The sequence below is a fragment of the Clytia hemisphaerica genome, unplaced genomic scaffold (assembly GCF_902728285.1).
Source record: "Clytia hemisphaerica strain Z4C2 unplaced genomic scaffold, Clytia hemisphaerica genome assembly, whole genome shotgun sequence".
NCBI classification, from domain to species: domain Eukaryota; kingdom Metazoa; phylum Cnidaria; class Hydrozoa; order Leptothecata; family Clytiidae; genus Clytia; species Clytia hemisphaerica.
Window position 1 is genome coordinate 1164217 of NW_027104297.1, and position 23536 is coordinate 1187752.

Sequence of the window (23536 nt, forward strand, 5' to 3'; positions counted from 1 at the left end):
AGTTTGTTCTTATAAAAAAACGTGTATCTTACCTCTAAATGGAGGCTGGTTATAGGTCTTTAGGCCAATGAAATTGCGAGAATAAGGGATATAATCTAGTACTATATGTCTTTTTTCATCAATAGAGAAAGAGCCTGAAAAGAAACGAACAGCCAGTGGAAAGAAAGTTCCAGCAGGTGCTGTTTCCATATTCGGAGGTAGGTCAAAATTTCCTTACACTGGAAACTATTCATCTAAGCAAAAAAAATTTCTTAAGAAACATTTTCGTTTTACCAAACAAGTTAGGCTGCATGCATCCCCTCTGCTTTGTTTTAGTATATATCAAAATCAATTCTGGGGATGCGCGCAGCCTACAAGCAAGTATGCAGAAAAGCCGTTTTTTTTTTGGGAAAAAATTAAATTACTTTTAAAAAAGTAGTAGACTTAGTGTCTATTTTATACATTTGTCAACAGAGTTGCGTGTCCCTAGGCCTAGAAACTCCTGCGTTTTTTTTATCCCGCAAACCCGTCCTGGAAAATTCCTGGGATATGACTACTATCTACTCTCTCTAATTCGAACTTCTATAATTCGAGCCTTTCTGTAATTTGAATTAAAACTTTGGTCCTCTTAGCTGGAAATTAGTTCAAAATGTCTCCATAATTTGAATCTTTCTCTAATTGGAAGAAAAGTCCCTTGAAGATTAGCCCGGGGCCACTTATAGCTTTTTGATAGACTGGATGGCGCTGATAAGTGGTCCGGTGTAATTTAACAGACTTCATTTTTTGCTTTGCTTGAGGTGGTAGCAAATAAATGCCACTAGATCCAGTCCCTTTTTAGAGAAAAACTAACAGAAAGCAATGACAAATAGACCAATTTTTTTCAAATTTTTGAGGTATTTACATGCTTTTTTATAGTTTGATAAACTTTGATGGAATTTTAGAAAACATTTTATTGTTTTGATGCTTTCATATAAAAAACGAAAGTGAAAAAATTCAAGATGGCATGATTGTTCCTGGATCGATGATTTCTCAGAGCTGTTGAAGTTATTAAGAATGAGGCTTGTAGATTTTGGTACCCAGAGTTTCATGCCGCCCTTATGGACGACAACCATCATTACCATAATAATTTCTTCATAAGTTATTCATAAATTCACACCTCTTTAGATGCCAGTGGCGGTGGTTTGTTTGGTTCACCAGAAAAGAAAGATACCACCAAGAAAAGATCCGATTCATCATCATCATCACCAAGTAAATCTAAAGCAACGCCAGCTCCTGTCAAAGGTCCTGTGAAAAAAACTTCTTATTTAACTTTGTTTTCATCTTCCGTTCGCAAAATCCCAGGCCTTGTTTCTCACTTTTTGGACCTACCCGGAGGTCCTATAAATTAACTGATGTTCGTCCGTTCGTCCGTTAGTTACCAACTTTTTTCGAGATTGGCTCATTAGTTTTTCCTGATTTTTGGCACAAAGATGCAAAATGGTAATGCCCAAAATGTGCCCGATTTGCGAAAAAAATTCATTTCCGGCTGAAAATGCCGGAAATATGCCGGAAAAACCGGTTTTTTGGCATTTTCTCAAGATTTCATCATCAGTTTTTTGCACAAAGATGCGTATTAGCAATGCCCAAAACTTGGCCGAGTCCGATTTTTGAGAAAAAATCTTTTTCGGTCGAAAATGCCGGAAATCGCCGTTTTTGCAGATTTTCATCGGACTTTTTCCTTATATTCGCTGTTTTTTCACACAAAAACATTATTAATAGCAATGCCCACCATGAAGCATGGTTCAATCGTCAATAGAACTGAGTTTTGAAGCTGGAACTTTCTAAAAATCGCCGGAGCAGCCCATTTTCGCCGGAAAAACGGTGTTTCTTGAATTTCTCGAGCTGTACTTTATATGTTTTTATGAAATTTTGCACACTGATGTAAAATGACAATACCTAAAAAGTGACGGAGCCCGATTTTCGAAAAACATTTCTTTCCGGCCGAAATTGCCGGAAATATGCCGGAAAAACGGGTTTTTTTGCATTTTCTCGAGATTTTATCACTAGTTTTTTCTGATTTTTTGCTCAAAGATGCGTATTCGTAATGCTCAAAACATGGCCGAGTTCGATTTTTGAGAAAAATTTTTTTGCCGCTTTTGCAGATTTTCATTGGATTTTTTCCTTATATTTCTATGTTTTTCACACAAAAATATTATTGATAACAATGCTCACCATCAAGCATGATTCAATTGTCAATAAAACTGATTTTTGCGACCAGAACTTTCTATTTATTTTTACCCTACAACCCTTCCCTCTCCCCCCATCAACAATCAATGATGAATTTATTGCGTTATGCATTTTCGCTAAACGCTAATTTTCTGACTGTTTTTTTTCTCCTCGCATTGCTTTCTAAACTTCATAGGTCCAATCAGCATCTAGCTTGTTTCTATCTTAGAAGTTTTTTTGATGTTATGATGTGGAAGTACTTTTAAGGCCGGTCTCTACTTGCACGCGCTTTCATCGCACTTTTTCGAGCAATGCTTCCACGCTATTAATAATTAAGTGGCACACGCCTGACCGCGCGACTACGGTCGAAAAGGTGTATTGAAGAATGGAGAATATTCTATTGGTTTCAAAAATCGAGTGTTAAATTTAGCAATTAAAATATTTTCAATAAATCTCAAAACAATATTGTATTTCGTAATGATTTTAAACCTTTATCCGGTTGGTTTTATTGCAGGACTTTTCAATTACTGCACAATTCCAAAATCTTAAGAATATGCGCTAAGTTGCTGTGTAAAATCCATTAAAAGCCTTGTTTTGACTACTCTCGGATACCTAATAAACGGGGGGGGGCTGGAACAAAAATGTCTTTGGTTGGAAATTTTTGAAAAGCAGGCTAATACAGCAGAATTAGGACAAAAGAGGGAACTTTCAAAAACGTTTTCCCAAAAATTAATAAGCGGGGGGTTGGAATAAGAATGTCAATGGAAAATTTTCCAAAAGTTAATTAGTAGGGGGATGGCTATTAGGTACCCGAAAGTACTCACTATTCGTATTAGGAAAACTTGCTATTAGAAATCTCAATAAAAAAACAAATAACTTTTTACTTATTTCATTATGTAGGTCTTTTCGATGAAGATGAGGAAGATGATGATGATATGTTTGGAGAAAAGAAAAAGAAAGCCAAGTCCACTCATCTAGATGTCGATAGTAAGTATATTCTGCGGAGAAAGTCCAGTAATCTGAAAATTTTAGACAGTCTTTTAATGTCTTTTAAGGCCAGACGGCTCGGCTTTTAATGAACTGAACAGAAACATTTTTCCGTGTGTTTCCAATAGAAAAATGACTTACGCATATCAAGAATAATTGGTTTGAATATTAAAATGTTTAATTCTCATTTTCTTTAAAGAGCCTGCACCAAGAAAACGTACTTTAGAGTTATTTGATGATGGTGAAGAGGATGAGGATGAGAAAGATGATCTTTTTGGTGCTGGAAAAACCCAACAAAAGGCTACTGCTGAAGAACCAAAGAAAAAGGTATGTTGTATTTTTCATTCCATTTATAGATGGAAGACGGTAGAAGTACTAGTTTCCTTAGTTGGTATTCCTTCCCTCAGGGCATGGAAATTGGTGTTTTTCAGATTTTGAAATTGGTTAGGGGTTTTGTTGATTTGAAGTTACAGGTGAAGGTAACTCTATATAGGTGCTGAGATGCTGAGATGAATTTTCCAGCCGGGGGTTGGAGGGGTGTCCTTTTTCGGTCTATGACATCCACAATTTTTGGCGTTTTTTATTGTTAACTCGACTAAAACTTCTACGGAGTCTACGGAGAAGTAAGTGTGTTCTAGTTTCCCGATTAAGGGGCACAGTGCGCCCTTGCGACCACCCTGCAACATTGGAGGAAAGACCAATTCTAAGGACTTCTGATATTGCCACTCGAGACTGGATGCAGGCGATGTAATCGGAGCCTTGAATGAGTAAGTCCCTTTTTTTCATGCGTGCTAGATAAAATGCCAGACTTTGTGGTGCGTGGTGTTACTCATCCTGCTCCTGCTCCTCGCCTGCGATGAGCTATATGCTCTCCAATGTAGTTCGAGTGTCATCCCTATGCATCATGGTATCAGTGTCTCGCGTGCACATTTAGTCCTGTAGAATTTGGAGTCAACCTAGAAGAAATTCGAATAGAAGGTTTCTACACACCGTTGGAAAGATAATATTATCCGCTTTCGAATGTGGGGTAGAGTCAAATTTTACACCTTGGGTTAAAAAAATTATTGACAAAAGAGTGACAAGTGGTAATTCCCCAATGGGGAGGGCTCATATCAGTGTTTTTATAGTTTTTCTATACGTGACCTTAGTATCTTGTTACACGTGCGATTGCTGATTAAGAAAAAAGGGAGTGGTTATATATCTGATTGTATTTTTGTCAAGGAGACACTCAGGTTTTATCGATCATTTGAGTCGCCCTATGAAGTCGATTTTGTTCTTTTGTGTACTATATTTATTATCTTATCTTTTGTTATACCTAGCTATGATTTATTATGAGATATGATATATAGAGGTTCGTTCTAAGAGAGACAAAGACTCGAAAACACTCTATTTTGATAAAAGTTATCACTGAAAGGGAAATTTCTATTAAAAGTTTCTTTTAAGTCCTGGCCTGCATGTTAACTTGAAATCCTATGACATGAAATCGTTCAACAAATTTGCATATCGAAAGTTGTCAGAAATCCTTATTGTACTTACTATTATCTATGAATTATTTAATAATTTTGACGTCGCTAGCAGCGGTTTCACATCGCCCAATTGCCTGATTTCTTTACCATCCTATACCAATAGTACTGGATATAGGAGTCGCGACCCGTGCCGGCTAGTTCTTTTGCTCTGAATCAAACAGAAAGCCGAAATATTAGACGGCCATCTTTCGTGGGACGCCGATAAGAGTATTAAAGAGTAGGTTATACTAAAGTCTGTCTCAAAATAATTTGCAGCTGAGACAAAAATCGCTTTAACTTTTGATAGAATTCGAATCAAGTTACGATTTTTTGCTTATTGAAAAGATATTTTGTGAGTGGAATAATGACCAAAAATATTCATTCAATCAAAAGATATCAAACAAAAATTATTGCTGGTTGACTCTATAAAGTAGTAAAAACGACAAAAAAACGGGTCAACCTGATTTCGATGATTCGGTTGATGGTTGAATCTTGAGAAAAAGGATTTTATTGCTTTTTCTAAAGAACGCGTCATCTCTATTATTTCAAATGACCAATTAGTGAAGTATCTTATAAAAACTCCAGCTCATCCCAAAAAAACAGCCTTTTGTCAATCAACCAATGGCAAACTTTGTTTGATATCTTTTGATTGAATAAATATTTTTGAATTTTTTTTTTTTCATTTTTCTTTATTTTTCAAATTTTTTTTGCTTGATAATATTCCACAAATGTCTTTTCAACGAGCATAAAATTGCAACTTCATTCAAATTCTATCAAAAATTACAGCCATTTTTTGTCTGAGCTGCAAATTATTTTGAGACAGACTTTACTACTCATTTCGGTTCATGATATGCACCATTGCAATGTCTTCTACGGACCCAACAGCTGATTGGTTGAAAGTGACGTTTTGGCTGTTTTTACGTCACTTACAACCAATCAGCTGTTGGGTCCGTGATATAATGTCGGAAGACATTGCAATGGTGCAAATCATGAATTCATAATGGGCTTTTCCAGAAAAAAATCTTACCCCAACTGTTGTGGATACTCATTTTTCGTAGTATCGAACCCCCTGGGTATCCTACTTTATTAGTAAAGACCCCCCTGAATATCCACTCTTAAAAAATGCTCAACCCCTTCTACCCCTATCCTCTCTTATGAAGATGCTTACCCCTGGATATCGTTTTTTTTACTTGAAAAGACACTTTAACCCCTGGATATCCGCTCCCTTGTAGATATTTAACCCCCTGGATATCAACTTTTGAACAAAAATGGTTAACCCCTGGATATCAGATATCCTCAACAGCACGGACTATTTCTGGAAAAGCATAATAAACGATGGAATGAAAAAAATAATGAATATTAAAAAGGAAAAGAGACATACATATAGATTATCTATCGTTTACTAAAATCTCGATATCAAGAAAGTCAAGACTACGAATAAGAAATACGTTAACCCATTAAGTACTATCACTTTGCAATTTTAAATTTTTAAACCTACTTTGCAATTTTAAATTTTTAAACCTACTTTTTTGATCATGCAAGTTTTCATAAAAAAAGCATACATGCTACATTGGAAACGTTAACCGATAGCTCAATCGACAGGATGATAATAAGTAACTTCAATATCGACTCACATACTATCCATTAAGATTGAATAGATAACGGTTTTTGAGTTTTTTTTTAAAGCTCCCATTGTAGATAATCATCAAACTGTCTACGTCCGTTAAAAGGGGGTATTTAAAAGCCCCCAGAAGAGCTCATTTTTATAGATGAATATCTCACCTAAAAAGAATCAACAACAGGCCAAGTATTAAAATTTGTTATTGTGACTTTATTGGAAAACTGTTTGACTGAAACCCTGACTAAAAACATTTTCATTGACAACTTAAGCCATACAATTCCAGACATATCTGCCAAGATTCATAATAGTCAGTTTCAGCCGTTGATATATTCAGGAGCAGAGGGATGAAAAACTACCATACAAACGTATTTTTGATTTGCTATTGCTGTTTTTCTGCCATCTATGGAAGCTCGGAATTATCCACCAGGTATGGTTTGATGGAGAATTACACTTCATTTGGTATATTTTATATATGCCCCGATGACGATAGTATCCTCAGTATAGAAGCTAACAAAACAAAGATTCAAAATCAGCATTTGGAAAAAAGTATAATTTGGCATCATAATTATACTGATTATGTGGTTTGTAATACTGAGCAATTTATGGAGATCTTATTGGATACAGTGTTAAATGAAAAACATTTTTTTGAGCCAAAAATTGTAAATGGGAAACGTGTGTGGAAAGATCAGAAAATGTTGTATTTGTACTGTCATGTCCCTTCTGATATGTCTAAGTTAGCTGAGTCCATTCTCAGCTTCAGCAAAGTGATCAAACTGTGCGCTCCCCAAACTTGCGATGATCGTATGGATTTGAAATCGATCGAGACACAGGCCAATGAACTTAAAGGCCTGCTAGAAACTTTTAATTGGTACGATGTAACCCTGGTATTGTTAAGAACAACAGATTATCTTGAAGAAAATGAGTACTGGAGCAATTATTTCAATCAATCAATTCAGACACTGAAAAACACTCAGAAATTTTGCATTAAAGCCAAAGAATTTAACACGAGTTTAGAGGATTCTTATAGTGAATCCAAATTGAAAAGTCTTTTCTCCACAACCATGAAAAAGACCTTTGAAGCTGATCGTGTCATTACATCCACCGTCATTTTTTATTGTGCTGATTTTATTGGGAGGTATTTATTTGATGCCATATCACACGAATTTTTGTTTAAAAGTTACATCCAGACACCGATTATTGTACATTTTCCTTATAGTATTAAGGATGAAGAGCTTCCGGTGAAACCGAAACAAGTCCCATGGCTGTATATAAGACAGCATGCCTTAACAAACTCATATATTGATGTTCTTGCTAACTTAAAATCATATGTAGCAGATTATCGTTATTGGAGAGATGTTGTTTCCGCTCTCAATAAAGGTGTTGAAGATATCGAGCTCTTGTATGGATATTCTTACGTTCTACCTTTCTATATGGAAGAGCTTTACGAACCCTTTCCACCGCGTAAATTAATCGAGTTTAAACAACAACAATCCAAGGCTTTCTTACGGAATCCTCAAATGGTACCAAATCCATGCCCTGAAACATTTTGTTCCCCTGGATTTCATAAAGTATACACAGAACAAGAGACAAGTGGAATTTTAGACTTAACAATTGAATTCAAATGTGTAATTTGTCCGGTCAACCATTTCAAAACAGATTATGGTGATGGGAGGTGCCTTCCATGCAATATCGAACCGTTCACCATAGATGATGGTAAAAGAACAGCATGCATCGATCGATATACCAACGTGGATTTTTCTTTCAGTGATCTTCAATTCTATCTGATACTGATATCAGGTGTTTTTTGTTTGTTCATCACTTCTATGGCGTTTGTGACTTTCATATTAAAAAGAGACACCCCTACTGTTCGATCTAGTGATGTCACTATGTCCATATTGCATTTGACCAGCATTGCTTTAACCATCATCGCCATCATGTATCTAAATTTAAGTGAGAAAGTATCCATGATCAAATGTATCTCATCCAATCTCACTTTAAGTGTTTTATATGTCATAAATATCGGATTCGTTTATTCAAAATCACACAAGTTGTTGTTAGCTTTCCGAGTCTTTGTCAGAGTTTCAAGGAGTCAGATCCTCCAGACATCAGTGGTGCAAGCATTTACTGTCATCTTGTTCCTGACAATTGCAAATGGAATCTTATTTGTCACTTTCACTCGAGAATCACCAGCAATCGATTCTTGGTTAGATGACCATCAAATGCAACGTATCCATTACTGCAACGTCAATTACCACACCAATGTCATGGTCGCCTTTGTCACCATCCTACAAATGTTTTGCTTTCTCCAAGCTTACCGTGGTAGAAATTTACCAGGTCCAATGAATACAGCAATGTCATTGGTCTACGCCATTCTAATAATCACAGTCAATTTCTTGATCTCCTTCCCCATCAGCTATTTCCTGGATCAAATTGATCGCTTGTTCACACATTTGATCGTCCTTATTATCAATTGCATTGTGATTGTTAGTCTTTTGTATGGCTACAAATGTTACATTATCATCTTCAAGCCCCACAAAAATACGAGATTGTATTTCAATCGTCAGAGAATAAAGGCTATAGCATCTTTTGATTCCCATGACGGTAGAAGCACAGTACATGGTTCCTTAAATAACTAACAGTAAAGTTTGGTTTTCTTTGAACTTTTTTCCTGTGAAGAAAGTGCAGATTTCATATGTGACAATAATTGACATGCTTCATTTTCTTTGATACAATTACTTTCCAACAGTTAGTTAGATATGGAGCTTGTTTATTAATTCTAACATGAATGTATTGTCTATAGTGTGAAAAATAATAGTTTCGAATTGATTGTAATGGTATATCGAGTGTTTCCATAAAAATGAATATCATCTTTTGTAGTTTGTACGGTCACAAATGTAATAATGTTTCCGATTGGTATTACTGAATAAATAAAAATTACAAAATTCAATTTTTGGTTCTTTTAATTGTCACTATACTGACATTCTAGAGGGTATCCCACAATGTGTTACACATTTATACATTGATCTTGCCAAGCTCAATTATCATTCTCCCCTGAATTTCCTGCGTCCATTAAGCCATTTGTTCTACTTTAATCGAATTAAATTTGCGAGGTTAAATTTCGCGAGCGAAAAAAATCTTGACTGGCCAAGAGTTTTGAAAAATTTCGCGTGGATTTAATTTCGTGAATAAACCTGAAAACAGCTGAAAAATAGCCATTTTTTGCCATAAATTAAGGTTTCCATAAAAATAACTTTTTCATATGGTCAATGTTTCAGGTCAGGCCAATAGCAAATTTCATTTTTTCCGTCTTAATACGGCCATTATGAAAAACTTTAGAATTCGACATATTTTGGTTAACAATGCAATATTTTTCTATTTGAGATAGTGAATCACTGTACAAATTATAACTGAAATTAAGTCTTCACATGCACAATAACTCGAAAATAATAACTCGGGAAAAATATAATTCGGGTTTTCCAGGCCCCCGTTTGCGCCTGACAAAAATTTTTCCAAACTGATTCAAAGAGTCACCGGAGCTGACAAAATGTTAACCAAAACAAAACAAAACATCCAAAATCTAACATGAAAGTACCATTCACTTGCCCTGCTTCAGTTCGCGAAATTTGCTTTTCTGAAAAAACCAGCACAGCAGACAGTAAACCTTTAAGTTCAACGTTACATCTTTTTTTAGTTGGGTTCAACTGATTTTTCAATGAAGCTTATATTTACTGGGGTCGACTGTTGTTGCCACATCAAAGTGGGAGTTCTAAATCTCTCCGATGGTAAATTGGCCTGCTCCTTTAAGAGCTTTAGCGAGCGTGAATGACTGCCCATAAGCTATTGGGCTTTTCCAGAAAAAAATCTTAACCCTACTGTTGAGGATACTGATTTTTCGAAGTATCGAACCCCCTGGATATTCCACTTTATTAGTAAAGACCCCCTGAATATCCACTCTTAAAAAATGCTCAACCCCCTGGATATCCTCTCTTATAAAGATGCTTACCCCTGGATATCGTATTTTTTTACTTGAAAAGACACTTTACCCCCTGGATATCCGCTCCCTTGTAGATACTTAACCCCATGGGTATCCACTTTTGAACAAAAATGGTTAACCCTCTGGATATCCGATATCCTCAACAGGGGGGGGCACGGACTATTTCTGGAAAAGCCGATTGGAATATCAGATGAGTTCTTTAAGAATTCCCACATGCCACTATTCAGCCTTCCCTTCCACAGAGTGACCCAAAAGAAATTTTAAACTGCCATCGGAATCCAGTACTAATTCCAGAACTAATTTAGTAGAATACAATATCATTGTTTAATACTATAATATAAATTCCATGCGCTATTCTTTATGAAAAAAAAACACTCATTTTTCACTATTTTAATGACTTTTACGACATAATAAACATATATTCATTTTTGTCTACAGATTCCCGTTGGTGGCGTTTCCATGTTTGGCGGTCAACCTCCACAACTCAAAAAGGTAAAAAATATGATTTTTCACATATATATGTGTGAAGAAATAAGAATTTCTGTCCAACTATATTCACTCAGGAGATTTGGGTGGCAGAGCAGCATATATATAAAATGTTCTTCAATATTTGAAATTTATTTAAAGGGCTATCTTAGAGGAAGAAATTTTAGCGGGAATTAATTTCGGAGAATTAGGTGAACTACCTAAAAAGCTCGAAAAATTCGCGTAAACCAATTTTCGCTAATCACTCGTCAATATTAATTTTCGCCAAGTTTAATTCTCTTTCAATTTGGTTAAGATTCTTCCTAAAAACATACCTTTCTTCCTCTTCTTTTGCTGAAATACTCACAAAATCACAGGCCATACGCCAATTTTGTCGCTAAATTGAACTAAAATATCGTCCATCCGCCAAAATTTCTTCTCTAATTTTTTGTGACGTTTTATGACCAAATTTCAGCCTCGTGTTCTTACAATAAAATAAAAAAGTCATTGCAGGAAATTTACTAAAGTCTGTTCACGATAAGTGTGCACTCTTTTTTCTTTTACCTATATGTGTCATCACAAGCGATTTGAAGTACAAATGAAATGGAACGTTCTCAAGCGTTCTCGAACGTTCAAAAACGTTCCATAGCGTTCCTGGAACGTTCCAGAACGTTCTAGATCGTCCCAGAACGTTCAGGAACGTTTTAGAACGTTCAGGAACATCTCAGAACGTTCAGGAACATCTCAGAACGTTCAGGAACATCTCAGAACGTTCAGGAACATCTCAGAACGACCAGGAACGTTTCAGAAGGCTCAGGAACGTTTCAGAAGGCTCAGGAACGTTTCAGAAGGCTCAGGAACGTTTCAGAACACTCAGGAACATTCTAGAATACTCGAGAACGTTTTAGAATGCTCTCGAACGTTCCAGAGAACGTTCCAGAACGCTCGCGAACGATTCTTCACGTCCAAAAGTTAATCTTTAAGATTACTCAACAAGAACGTTCAGGGACGATTTGGAACGTACAGGAACGTTCTTAAACGGTCTGCAATGTTCCTGAACGTTTTAAGACACTCCTAAACTAGTAAATAACAGGGAACGATTAGGAACGTTCAAGAACGTTCTCTAGCGTTCTAAGAACGTTCCTAAACGTTCAAGAACGTTCCCAATCGTTCGTTTTGCTAGAACGTTCCATTTTATTTGTATTTAAAGTCGCTTGTCATGACACATATCTTTTGAAGGAATTCTTCAATCTTTATAAATTTGGTATCGTTGGAGAGATATTTGTGAGTGGAACAATTTGAAATAAAAAGGTCTTTAAACAAAATCTAAAAACGAAGATGAAAATAAAGAAGAAAAAATATCTTATAGAAAAGTGCTATAACTTTCATTTTCACTGGAGAGATTCTTTGATCTTAGGAGGTCATCACTGTGAAGAAATTTCACTAAAATATTTATTCAATATAAAGTTATGATACAAAGTTAATAATGATATCTCCGACCAATTAGCACACTCTCGGGCTAATAATCAAACTGCGCGGGCAGAAAATAACAACAACGACCTCAAACTGAACGCTATTGTTATATTAATACCATTTTTCCGCTTAAATAGGAAATGAAGCTGACTTTAGGTTAGGCTTTTTCAGAAAATGAAGTATATGGGAGTGTTGAGGATCTAGGATATCGGTGAACGTACACATAAAAAAGGCTGGATATCCAAGGAAGTATTATCGAGATCTTTTGTGAACATTGAAAGGGTCTCGTAAAAAAAACGCGCGAATATCTAAGTGGTCAAATAGTTTAAAAATAACAAAATATCGAACTATAAGAGAGTTAAATTTTCGATTTCTAAGAAGAGGCGATAATATCAATGGTAAAATTCAAATGATCGAATAAAACCACTATCTAAACCTACACTCATCTCCATCTAGCCAATGCCACACACCTAAATAATCATTCCATTGCATTCAGTAGCAGACATTTGTCACTGTGTTTTCTTGGTAATTGTCAAATACTATTGGTTAACAAATTGTGTATAGAAATACTATTCTCATCTTTATAATCAAGCTGAATACTCTAATGTTAATTATCCCTAAACCTTAGTAGAGGATGTAGCTATTTGAAAACGCAAGGTCGCAAGATATTCAAAACTTAAAACTAAATAGTGGCACGATTTTCAACTAGAACGCTAACAATTCATAAAAGAAAGACTTCTTTTCTTGATACTTTTTTATTATGTAATACTTTGAGTCAAACCATTGTCATTCCAACGAAACCCCCATTTAAAAGCAAAATAATGTAATTATTCATAACGATAAAGTTAATGGAAACATAAACCAATCTTATTTCAATTCTAGAATTCTAACATATATACACAAAATTGCCTAAGAAAGTCCGTAAAATGTTCTCAATCTTTGAAGTAATGCCTGGAGTTTTTACAAGCTCTTATTTGATTTGGTTGGTCGTTAAGATGTAATAAAAGAATCTTATTACTTTTTCTAAAGAACGCGTCATCTCTATCACTTTAAATGACCAATCAGTGAAGTATCTTGTAAAAACTCCAGCTCATCCCCCCAAAAGCCTTTCTAAAGATGATCATCAGTATTTACATATGGATGTCCGTGTTCATATAATTTCCGCGTAACATACAGTTCCATTTTAACGAGTTAGAAAACCTCTCGAAAAGTCCTTATGAAAAGGGAGCGAATATCTCAACTTAACTCCAATAATTAATCTCCACGCCTAAATGAGTGTTTGTATTCATTTAATGTCACATTAAAACTGTCTCATCCAATCAAAACCATCATGTCTTTTTCTTGAAAAACTTTTTCATAATAGTTGCATACCTCTTTACCATTCGCTCAGTTGGTTCAGCTAACAATTGTTGGCCCCATTTCGTGGTACCAAGTGTACGAATTTTACGTGGGTATTTTTGATAGTTTAATTGTTTTTTCAATACGAAATTATGTCTTGGCATTGCAGCAGCCGTTTCAGTGCCTGTAGAGTGCTCTTTAGCGTAATTTCTAAACCGCTCTAAAATTGTCTTTTTATCTGCCACTTTACTTTTCTTCTTCAAATCGATGTGTTCCGTTTTTAACAATGTGCTTGCCTTGTTTAACCAAGTCGTTAACGCACTTATTCTGTCTAAGGTACTCGATTCACCTGATTTCTTTTCCGCTGATTCGTCTGTCACCGGCGTTCCTCCGTTTCCGGCTTCTTTGGGCTCTTCCGGCGTACTTCCGGTCTCATTTTTCTTATCACTGGCTAATTTATCAGCCTGTTGTATCATATCTTTGGCAGCCTCGTTTTCGATCGTCAATTGTGTTTGCTGGTCACGATCGATTGGGTTATCCGTCTTTTTGCGTGTTTCTTCAATCATTTTGTTGGCTTGATCGACGTCTTGCGCATGTGTATCTTTTTCTTCCTCCTCGATATCACTCTTTGAAGATTTTTCACTTTTCTCCTTCTTCAAGTCCTCTTCTTTTTCGTTCTTCTCCTGTTTCAACTTCTCGGTTTTTTCCTCTTCTTCTTTCTTTTCTTTTTCCAATTGTTCGGCCTTTTCTTTCAGTTCCTTTTTTTCTTGTTCTGCTTTCTCTTCAACTTCCTTCTTTTCCTTTTTCGCTTTTTCTTCAGCTTCTTTTTTTGCCTTTTCCACCCTCTCTTGTTGTTCTTTCTCTTGGTTTTTCACCTTCTCTTCCAATTCCTTCTTTTCTATTTCCAGATCCTTCTGCTTTTGTTCCGCTTTCTTTAACTTTTCCTCATTTTTCTCCTTCGTGTCCTGACTCTTTTTCCGTTCTTCTTCCAGCTTATCTTTTATCTCCTTTTTCTCAGCTTCTATTTTCTCCTTTTCTGATTTCTCCTTCTTCAATTTCTGCTCAGCTTCTTTCGTCTCACCCTTCATTTTTGCTTCATTTTTCATCTTTTCCGTTTCCAATTTCTCTTTTGCGGATTTCTGTTCCCTCATTTCAGCATCCATCTTGTTCTGTTCCTTTTCCAAGTTTTCTTCCGATTCTTTTTTTTCCTTTTCCAATTGCTCTTTCTCCTTCTTCGTCCTTTCCACTTGTTCTTCTTGTATCTGTTTCTGCTTCTCAACCTTGTCAGCTTCTTTCCTTTCCTGATCCGCTTTAGTGTCTCCTTTCTTATTTTCCTGTTCCAATTTCTCTTCGGAATCCTTTTTCTGCTGTTCCAGCTTCTTCTGGTTCTCTTTCTCAGCTTTCTCTCGTCGTTCCTCCTGCTTCTTTTGGAATTCCTCTTTGTCTTTCTGTTGTGCTTCTTTTTCATCTTTCCTTTGCTTCTCAAACTCCTCCTCCTGCTCCTTCATTTGATCTTTCAATTTAGCCTTCTCAGTTTGTTCTGCCTTCAATTTCTTTTCCGCTTCCTCTTTCTGTTTCTTCAGCTGTTCGTTTTCCTGTTCCTTCTTCTTCAATGCTGCTTCCTTATCATTATCATCAAGCTGTTTCTCCAACGCCTTCTTATCCTCATTTTCCCTCGTGTTTCCAGTTTCTGATTTCTCTGCTTTCAAGATTGCTTCTTCTTCTTCTTCCTCTTCTTTCTCTTTCGCCAAAGGACTCTCTTCTCCTCCAATCTTACCATACTCTACAGCTTCCTTTGTCATGGCCTTTTGATCTGCCTTCTCAGCATTCAATTTCGCTTCCTCGTCTTTTTCTTCTTTCTCCAGATCCTGTTGAACCTGCTTCACCAAATCCTCACTATTCTTCGATGGTTCCTTCTTCTCATCCTCAACCACATCGATCATAGTCTCACTTGTAGTACTGCCAGTATTTGACCCCATACTGGTTAGCTCCCTACCTGCTGCAGTATCCTGAATCCGTTCCTCGTCAGCTTCATCCTGATGCACCTTATCCTCCTCTCGCTGCATCTCAGCATAAGGTTCCTCAGTAACAGCTGGTTTATATCCACGATTATTAACTGGTACTGTATAATGATAGATCTGTCCTTTAGAAGCAGCTGTCTCTTCATTTTGTTTATTACTATCAACCTCTTGTTCAGGCTTATTCCACGCTTCTCGTTCGTCCATTGGCTCCCCGTCACTAACGATCTCCTCACGTGTTTCTGAGTTCGGTTCTTCTTCAAAGGGTGTTGGTTGTGACTCCACCAAATGTTTGCTCTGAGCCTCAGCAAACCCGGTAGGTTTCTTCACAGCTTCAGTAGTAAATCCTTTATATTCGCTGTCAGATTGGCTTTCCCTTTGAGGTTTTTCTTGCTTAAGGAAAGTCTTTGTTTCGCTATCAGTTGCTGGGAATCCTTTTGTTGATTCTTTTGCCATGTTTTGACGTGATTTTGCCTCCTCGTTTCGCGTGGAAGTCAATTTGAATCCTTTTGGACTTGGCTTTCGTTGGGTCGCGAATCCTTTATCTGAAGTTTCATCGTCAATCTCAAAATCCTTATTCTGCTCTTCGTTGTTCGCATCAACATCCCCTCCAGGACCTTCAGCAGAGTCATCGATGGGCTTGTGTGACTCTTTCACAGTTTGGTTTTCCTCTACTTTGTCCGCTTCCACGTTTTTCGCTTGTGAATTATCTTGCTCTTTGACTGGTGATTTAAATCCTTTCGCTGGCATCACAAACTCTTTACCTTCGGCGTCCTCTTGTTCGTTTTTCGCTTCACTTGCTTCTTCTTGTTTTTCCGAACTCCTCAACGATGCGGCCTCTTTTTGTTGTATTTTCAAGTCAGTCATCTTAGATTTTTCATCTTTGACGATTGCCTCACTTTCTGACCCATGAATCTGCTCATTTTCATTATTACCAGCCTCTTTGTCGTCTTTACCCTTGTTACTGGGAATTACGTATCCTCGTTGATTGCCTTGTTTCTCTGTAGATTTCTCATCTTCAATTGGTACATTGGTCTCAGAATCTGAAGAAGTTTCTTCAGGAGCACTCACTTCAGATACATTTGATGTTGCTTCAATGGAAGAGACTTCTTTACCGGCGTTGCTACCACTTTCAATCATCGAGAATCCCTTCTTCGGTGCAGTATTTGAAGCAGCGGATTTATCTTCAGTTTTTGTTTCACTTTTAGAAGTAACATCTTTGACAGAGCTATTTTCATCGCCGTCCATTGAAAATCCTTTCTTTGATCCTTTATCGGGTGATGTTGATGTAGTTAAATCTGCTTTCTCGGAATTCTTCTTGTCAGCACCGCTCATGGAGAATCCTTTCTTTGAACCAATGTCAGCATTCGCATTATCCGAACTTTCAGGTCCGTTTGAACCCTTTTCTTGTTGATTTTTACTTTCACCATCATCTTTGTTTATTTCTGAGCCATTGGAATTGGCGTCACACTCTTGACATTTATATGAATCTTTAACGCCGAATTCTGGGACCCCAAATCCTTTGGACTTTCCTTTATCCTGATTGGTTGCTGATGATGAAGATGAGCTCCCATTGGACGATTCTGAAGTTCCTTCATTTTGATTGGTTGACGATGTCTCGTCCCCATTCTCTTCATCGGTGATTTTTGCAGCTGATCGTTGCTGGCCTGGGAACGAGTCATCAGATGTTTCAGTCTTGTTAGCTGACATCCTAAAGCCTTTAGTCGCTGACGACCCCGAGATCTCTTTGTCAGAACTCACCGATGTTTGGTCATGCTTCTTTGACATCTCTGTAATCTTCTCAGTATTCGATTTCTCTTTCTGTTTATTTGGAACAATAAACCACTTACTGTCTGCAGTCACAGTCCTATTCCCAGATTTCGTCACATTCTTTTTCTGCTCACTCAACGTGAATTCTTTCTCAACACCTACATCTTCACTTGTTTCTTTAACATTGGAAGTTGTTGATCCTTTGTCACTCAAAATCCCTTTGTACACACTTTCCTCCTCCTGGTGACGATCGTTCACAGCATCTGTGAAACTTTCCAATTCCCCTTGTTCCGCAGTTAAATGGCTAACTTCTACTTTGGGTGTAACGGGTTTGGATGTTTCTACTTTTTGTTCAACTCCTTTGTTTTGGGCGGAAGATTTCTGTTCCGTTTGTTCCTCATCTGAAGGACTCATTTGTTCCGCTTCCATGCTTTCCTCTTCCTTTGATTGTTCCGCGGAAACAGTTTCGTTATTGAATTCTTTGATACCGTCTGACTTTGTATCATTCAGTGTGTATTCTTTGATCTGATTGGCTGGATGATTGAAAGAGAAAATGTTATCTTTGGTGTTAGCAGCTTCTTCCATTGGTTCGTCTGGATGCATGTTGTTTTCTTCTTCAGTGATGTGTTGTTCCTCTACCTGCTCACGTTGCTCGCTCTCTTGTATCAAATCTTGCTGTTGTGGTTGTTGTTGCTGTGATGAGGCTTCCGTAGGCTCCACTGATTCACTTTTAGATCCTAACTCTTGTGAAGGAGACGGTACGAACTGTGGCATCGATGATTCTGTAGGTGTTGTTAAACCTTGTTGAGTTGTCAAGTCTTTTTGTTGGAGGCTGCTTTCGGTTGATGCTTCTGTGGGTGTTTCATTTTGTTGAATTCCTTCATCTTTTTGCTGAATGCTTGATTCGGTTGGGTTTGTACCAACAATACTTTGCTGTTCAACAATTTTATCTTGTTGAGAGAGAGGTGATTCCGTTGCAGCAAATGTGGCACTGGCATCAACTTGTTGTCTCTCTTCATCTTCAGTCGGTGCAACATCGTTCACAACATTACCAACATTTTGAGATGTTGACGCAGCAATGTCATTCTGTTGAGAAGCTGCTGATGCAGCAATTTCGTTTTGTTGAGATTTCAACTTATCACTAATAGCTTGTAATTCTTTAGTTTCTTGTGCGTGGATCTTCGCCAGAGCTGATTGTCCATACGCAACGTCTTGTACTGAAGACTGAGATACCAGATTCGAAAGTTGATTTGATAGTGGTTGATCTATACCAACTTTAATAGGGGATTGTATAGGTGAATTGCTATCTACAACCACTTGTCCTGGTGCACCTTTACCAGGAACACCAGTAGAGATGGCCATCGATTGCTCATCGATTACTTGGCGTTCATCGTCTGGCAACTGAGCATGACTTGGTCTCCCTTGATTCTCACTAATCTCGATTGGTTTCATAGCTGGTTTTGGCTTCTCTGGTTTATCGAGATTCGCTGTCACCAGAGCTCCATTTCCAAGCTTCAACGCAACTTTCTTTGCATCTTCTGTAGCTGGTAATGGAGCTCTTAATTGCTCATCTCCAGACATTGAGACTTTTGGTGGTTCTGGATTTGTTTCGACCTTCAGTTTCACATCTAAAGGCTTCTTTTGCTCGCTACTGTCCTTTGTTTTTGTGACTTCATCAACTAACTCTTGAAGTTTTGACCCTTCTTCAGGCTCTTCCTTTGGTTTATCTTGGCCATTCAAGCCATCTTTACCGCCATCGCTGGCTTTCAATGGTTGATCTGTTTTTTGTTCATCAGAATCTGTATCATTCCTGAACCCTTTCATTTTCAGCTTCGCTGTTGTTTTCTCTTCTTTGTTCGTCAGTGTTGGTAATAATCCAGATGCTGCCAACTTCTTATCTAAAATCTCCTTAGCTCTTTTAGCTTCGGCTGCTAGCTGTGCCTCCGTCACTGAACCCTCTGATTCTTTATTCAACATTTCTTTTGCTCTCTTAGCTTCGGCTGCTAATTGAGATTCCGCTTTTGCAGATTCAGATACTTTTTCGGCGAAAAGATGGATCTCTTTCGGCTGTTCAGAGGATAGCGGTGTCACAGTCTTGTAATCCCCATTTTCGTCAAGATCGTCTAAATTATACTCTTCCTCGTCTACCGGCTTGGTGTCTTTTTTCTGTCCAGTTGTCTTATGGATCTTCTCTTCTCGGTCGTTAGGCATTCTTGTTTTGTGAGATTGCCCCTTTCGATTTGTTGGTTTATCTCTTGAGGAATCCTTATTTGATTTGGTCTTATCGTGCTTCATTTCATCGACATTTGGAGCCTGTTCGCTGATAGTTAATTCTTCTTTTCTCTGCTCGCTTTTCTCAGATTTTCCTGAGCTTGAAGATTTTCTTGTTGGGTTAAATGCTCTCATACTCTCATATCCTGGTCTTGGGTTTCCTAGCACCACTGCGGCGGTTGGTTTTAATATGAAATCACCTTCATTTGCGTCAATCTTGGAGCTGTGATCGAGAGCCAGAGCTTCCTCACCTGTTGTGGTCACTGTAAACCGGGGACTTGGATAAACAAGTTTCTTCTTTTTTGATTTCTTCGGTCGAAGCCCACTAAACGTTTTTATTGTTTTTGCCGGCTTTTGATTTTGTTGACTTTGTAGATTCATGGTTCTTAGTAATGGATCCACCAAGGCTGTTAGACGAGGCAAATGTGGTGCTGCTAGGACTTGATTTTCTTGTTGCGGCTGTGGTTGAGCCGATGCTATTGGTTCAGCGTACGTCTGAAATTGTGAGTTTTGCTGTATTTCCTGTGGCGCATGGTTATCCATTGGTGCCGCTTGGTAAAGGTCTTCTTTTTGACCCTCTAGTTGATGTTTCCTCAATTGTTCTTTGTACTTGTGGTATTGTACGTATAAAGGACTTTCCATGAGTTTCTCAAGTTTACCCTCTTCTTTTAACTCGGAGCTCGTATCTCGGAGAAACGAGTCTTGTTTCTCGTCCAACGAGAATTGGTTCGTCGGTCGCCCAAAAGTATGTATTGCTCCTGTTTCGTACATTGATGAAATTGGGCCTTGTTCTCGGCCCGAATACCGAGAATCTTCGTTCATGCCGCCATGGAAACGAGATTCGTCGTTTATCCCTCGTTCAAACGTGTTACCGAAATTTACCGAAGACGGTCGGTCAACGAAAAGACTTCGGTAATGTGGATTTTCTTCATTCGGTTCGTTCGGGTTGTCGAACAAGTAGACATGGTTCTCGAGGTCAGCTCTGGTGAATCTCAGCAGTATAGATGTGAGCACCAGCAGTGTGGTGGTAGTGACGTGGGGTAAAACCATTCTAAAGGATAATAAAAAGCAAAAATTTTACATGTTGAAACATTACGAGGGACCAGTCTTTTATTGGCCATTTCACAGTCGCAAAGCGTAATGGGTAATCAGGACCATTACGCACTAATAACGACTCACTATTGGTCCAATGTTTTTAAACATTTTGAAGATTTTTTTTAGTGTAAGCCATATACTAGTTTTAACTAACCACAAAATAAGATATATATAATTAAACTTTCCTGGGTCGTTACCCGTACTGTTTTTTTTTTCTATATATACTTGTTATATATATTGCACTATATCAAAAATGAAAATGGAACCCAAAAAGATGCACTAAAGAGGCACTGAAATCCCCATCGGGATTTCGATAGAAATTTTTATCCCCTGTGGGTAAAAGCTCCACCGGGGCTGTCAGACAGGGGTGTCCAATTGAAATCACCTGCCAAAACAGGTTTATATTTAGGCCCGGGGGGGGGGGTCACTCGTATGATCTGGCCAACGTCATGTGCCGCGCTTAAGGGTGGGGTTATTCAGCATCCCAAAATGCACTGTAAGGGTGTGTTTCTGTGAGATTGCACTACAAGGGTCAAGTTTTAAAACAAATTCAAAATAATTCATAAAAAGAAAGGTTTTTACTTCTCGTTTGTTTGAAGAAGTTTCTATTGTCTATTAATTACAGCTGACAAGAATATTTTTGTCAGTTTCTCTTTGAAACAGAAAATTTCCCAAGCTTCTTTTTTCACACAGATTTACAGCTGAAAAATATAGTGCACTATAAGGGTTGGGTTAATCAAGAGAAAATGCACTGAAAGGGTACCTTTTCAGCCATATTGAACTGCACTGTAAGGGTACGATTTTGAAAAGCAGAATTTGCGCGGCACATACCGTCGTTTTGAAATCGAGTGCCCCCCCCCCCCCGGGTATTTAGGGAGAGTCCATTTTTCACTGTTTTCGGACGAAGTTGACGCCTATAGTACTTATGCTGATAAGATTTTGAGCTTTAAATGACTAAGTATTTCCATTTGTTAGAGTAAGGGGCTAAGATTTTAAAAAACGCGATACATCTTTTTTATAAGAACAACGAGGCTCAAAATTGCCAAAAATTAAGAGGGATCAAAGTGGTAAAAATTAGGTATAAGGATAAGAACAATTTGAGGCTCAAAGGGGTAAAAAAATAAGGAACAGCCGAGCCTTATCAAAAATTTTCTGGTTCCTATAAAAGTCTCTAAAGAAATTAGATCCGGTTATTGTTTTAACGGGTCCTAAAGAATGAACTCTTGCTAGGATGCATTTGATCTTCATTTCTCCGGTGTGGAAGTGATATATCTGTGTTAACCACACAATTGGTTTACTCGTAGATTTCAAATTAAACGCCCCCCCCCCCCCCGCTTAATAATTTTTAAGAATATTTTCAGCTGTCAAAGAGAAGGCTCCTTATTTTGCTCTAAATAGCTTGATTTTAGACTATATTTATACCTTATTTTCGGGTTTTCAGAAGTACAATTTCACCCCCCCCCCCCGGCAATTAGCCCCCCGCGTTTATAAAAATCTTGAAAACTTTCCAACCCCCTTCCGTTTAATTGGAATCTAAGAGTACGCGACTATTCGTTAAATTACGTCGTAAGAACGTCCATCTAACGTTCCCAACATTCAAATAACGTCGTATGGATGTTAGAAATATTTACTTTTTAAACAAACCCACCTTTACTGGTTTATTTTCTTGGAATCTTTTCAAATTCTGAAACACTCAACAAAATAAATTGATGGCCATCAAAACATTGATACCCAAAGCAATTTAAACCAAATCGACTCCTTTGTAAGAAACAGAATTCAATCATGCAATTCTTAAATTTTAATATTAATATAATTTTGATATCGAATTCTTTAAACTTTGCTTTTTTTCTGCTTTCGATACCTCAACTAGGGGTTTTAAGCTCATCTTCTGCACCGTTGTAAAAACACCTGCTCGCAAATGAACAAGTTTACCGTTTTAACCATTTTGAAAACAGAATAAAATTGAATATTTGTTATTAAAAAACAGCTACAATCTACGATCTATGTTTTATCCGTCTACTACCAATTACACGCTTTTTTATAAGAACAAACTATATAAGAACATAAGGATTTGCTGGGCCAAATTGTTAAGAACAAGTTAAGAACATTTTAAGGCTTTGTAGATCCTAGAACACCCAATTTCTTAGAGAAATGGATAAAAATACTCAAAAATTGGTGAAAATAAGAACATGTTAAGAACATTTTTAGGATTAAACCTCAGAAATTTAAGAACATCCAAAGTCTTCAAAAATTTTGGATGTTCTTATAAAAAACGTGTATGCTGATATCTATATATTCTATATATTAATACGCTTAAACGTGTGTGTTTAAGTGAGGTTTTAAGCCGGAGATATAAGCTTTTAAAGTTTGAGCTAGCGATTTTCTTTAAAAAAATGACCGTGGTACTTAAAAGGGTTAATGAAGAAATATCAATAGGTAGTATTTAGTAATAGAGTATTTAGTCTATAATAATACTCCAATCTTTCTTAAAACACCTGATTTCACCGGAAAATGAACTAAAAAATAGTCTAAGAATGATGAAAATAAGAACAGGTTAAGAACATTTTTAGGCTTAAAACTGAAAAAATTAAGAACATCCCGAAGACTTAAAGAATGTTCTTATAAAAAAGCGTGCTCTAACAATTTTTGTGCTTTATACAGAACCTAATTCCATTCTCAGCTCAGAGCCACGTTGTGATCAGGAAAGTGGTGGGGCCAAAATATATGTGGTTTGCGCCGACGAAAAAGAATTTCGATTTTAACCCCTAATATGCCTTAAAATGGCTCTATTTTCGACTGGTTTACCCAGAAATGA

At 37.2% G+C, this 23536-nt stretch overlaps 2 protein-coding genes across 2 annotated transcripts in view; one reads left to right on the plus strand and one right to left on the minus strand.

Moving 5' to 3' along the window:
- LOC136817339 (WASH complex subunit 2-like) overlaps positions 1-23536 on the plus strand; it is an 87640-nt gene that overhangs the window by 20080 nt on the left and 44024 nt on the right. The window contains exons 12-16 of the mRNA XM_067073684.1: positions 126-197; positions 1144-1260; positions 3085-3171; positions 3371-3498; positions 10730-10783. Of these exons, the coding sequence (XP_066929785.1) occupies positions 126-197; positions 1144-1260; positions 3085-3171; positions 3371-3498; positions 10730-10783 (458 nt within the window). The remainder of the gene's footprint in view (positions 1-125; positions 198-1143; positions 1261-3084; positions 3172-3370; positions 3499-10729; positions 10784-23536) is intronic.
- On the minus strand, positions 13075-22589 carry LOC136817338 (ribosome-binding protein 1-like). The gene is made up of 2 exons (XM_067073683.1): positions 22370-22589; positions 13075-20677 (listed from the first exon to the last, which is right to left on the minus strand). Exon 2 carries the CDS (start codon positions 20674-20676, stop codon positions 13558-13560), a length of 7119 nt encoding a protein of 2372 aa, XP_066929784.1. The 5' UTR covers position 20677; positions 22370-22589; the 3' UTR covers positions 13075-13557.

What these genes read in the sequence shown, in the direction of transcription:
- LOC136817338 (XM_067073683.1), bottom strand. Translation starts at nt 20,676, where the DNA reads ATGGTTTTACCCCACGTCACTACCACCACACTGCTGGTGCTCACATCT.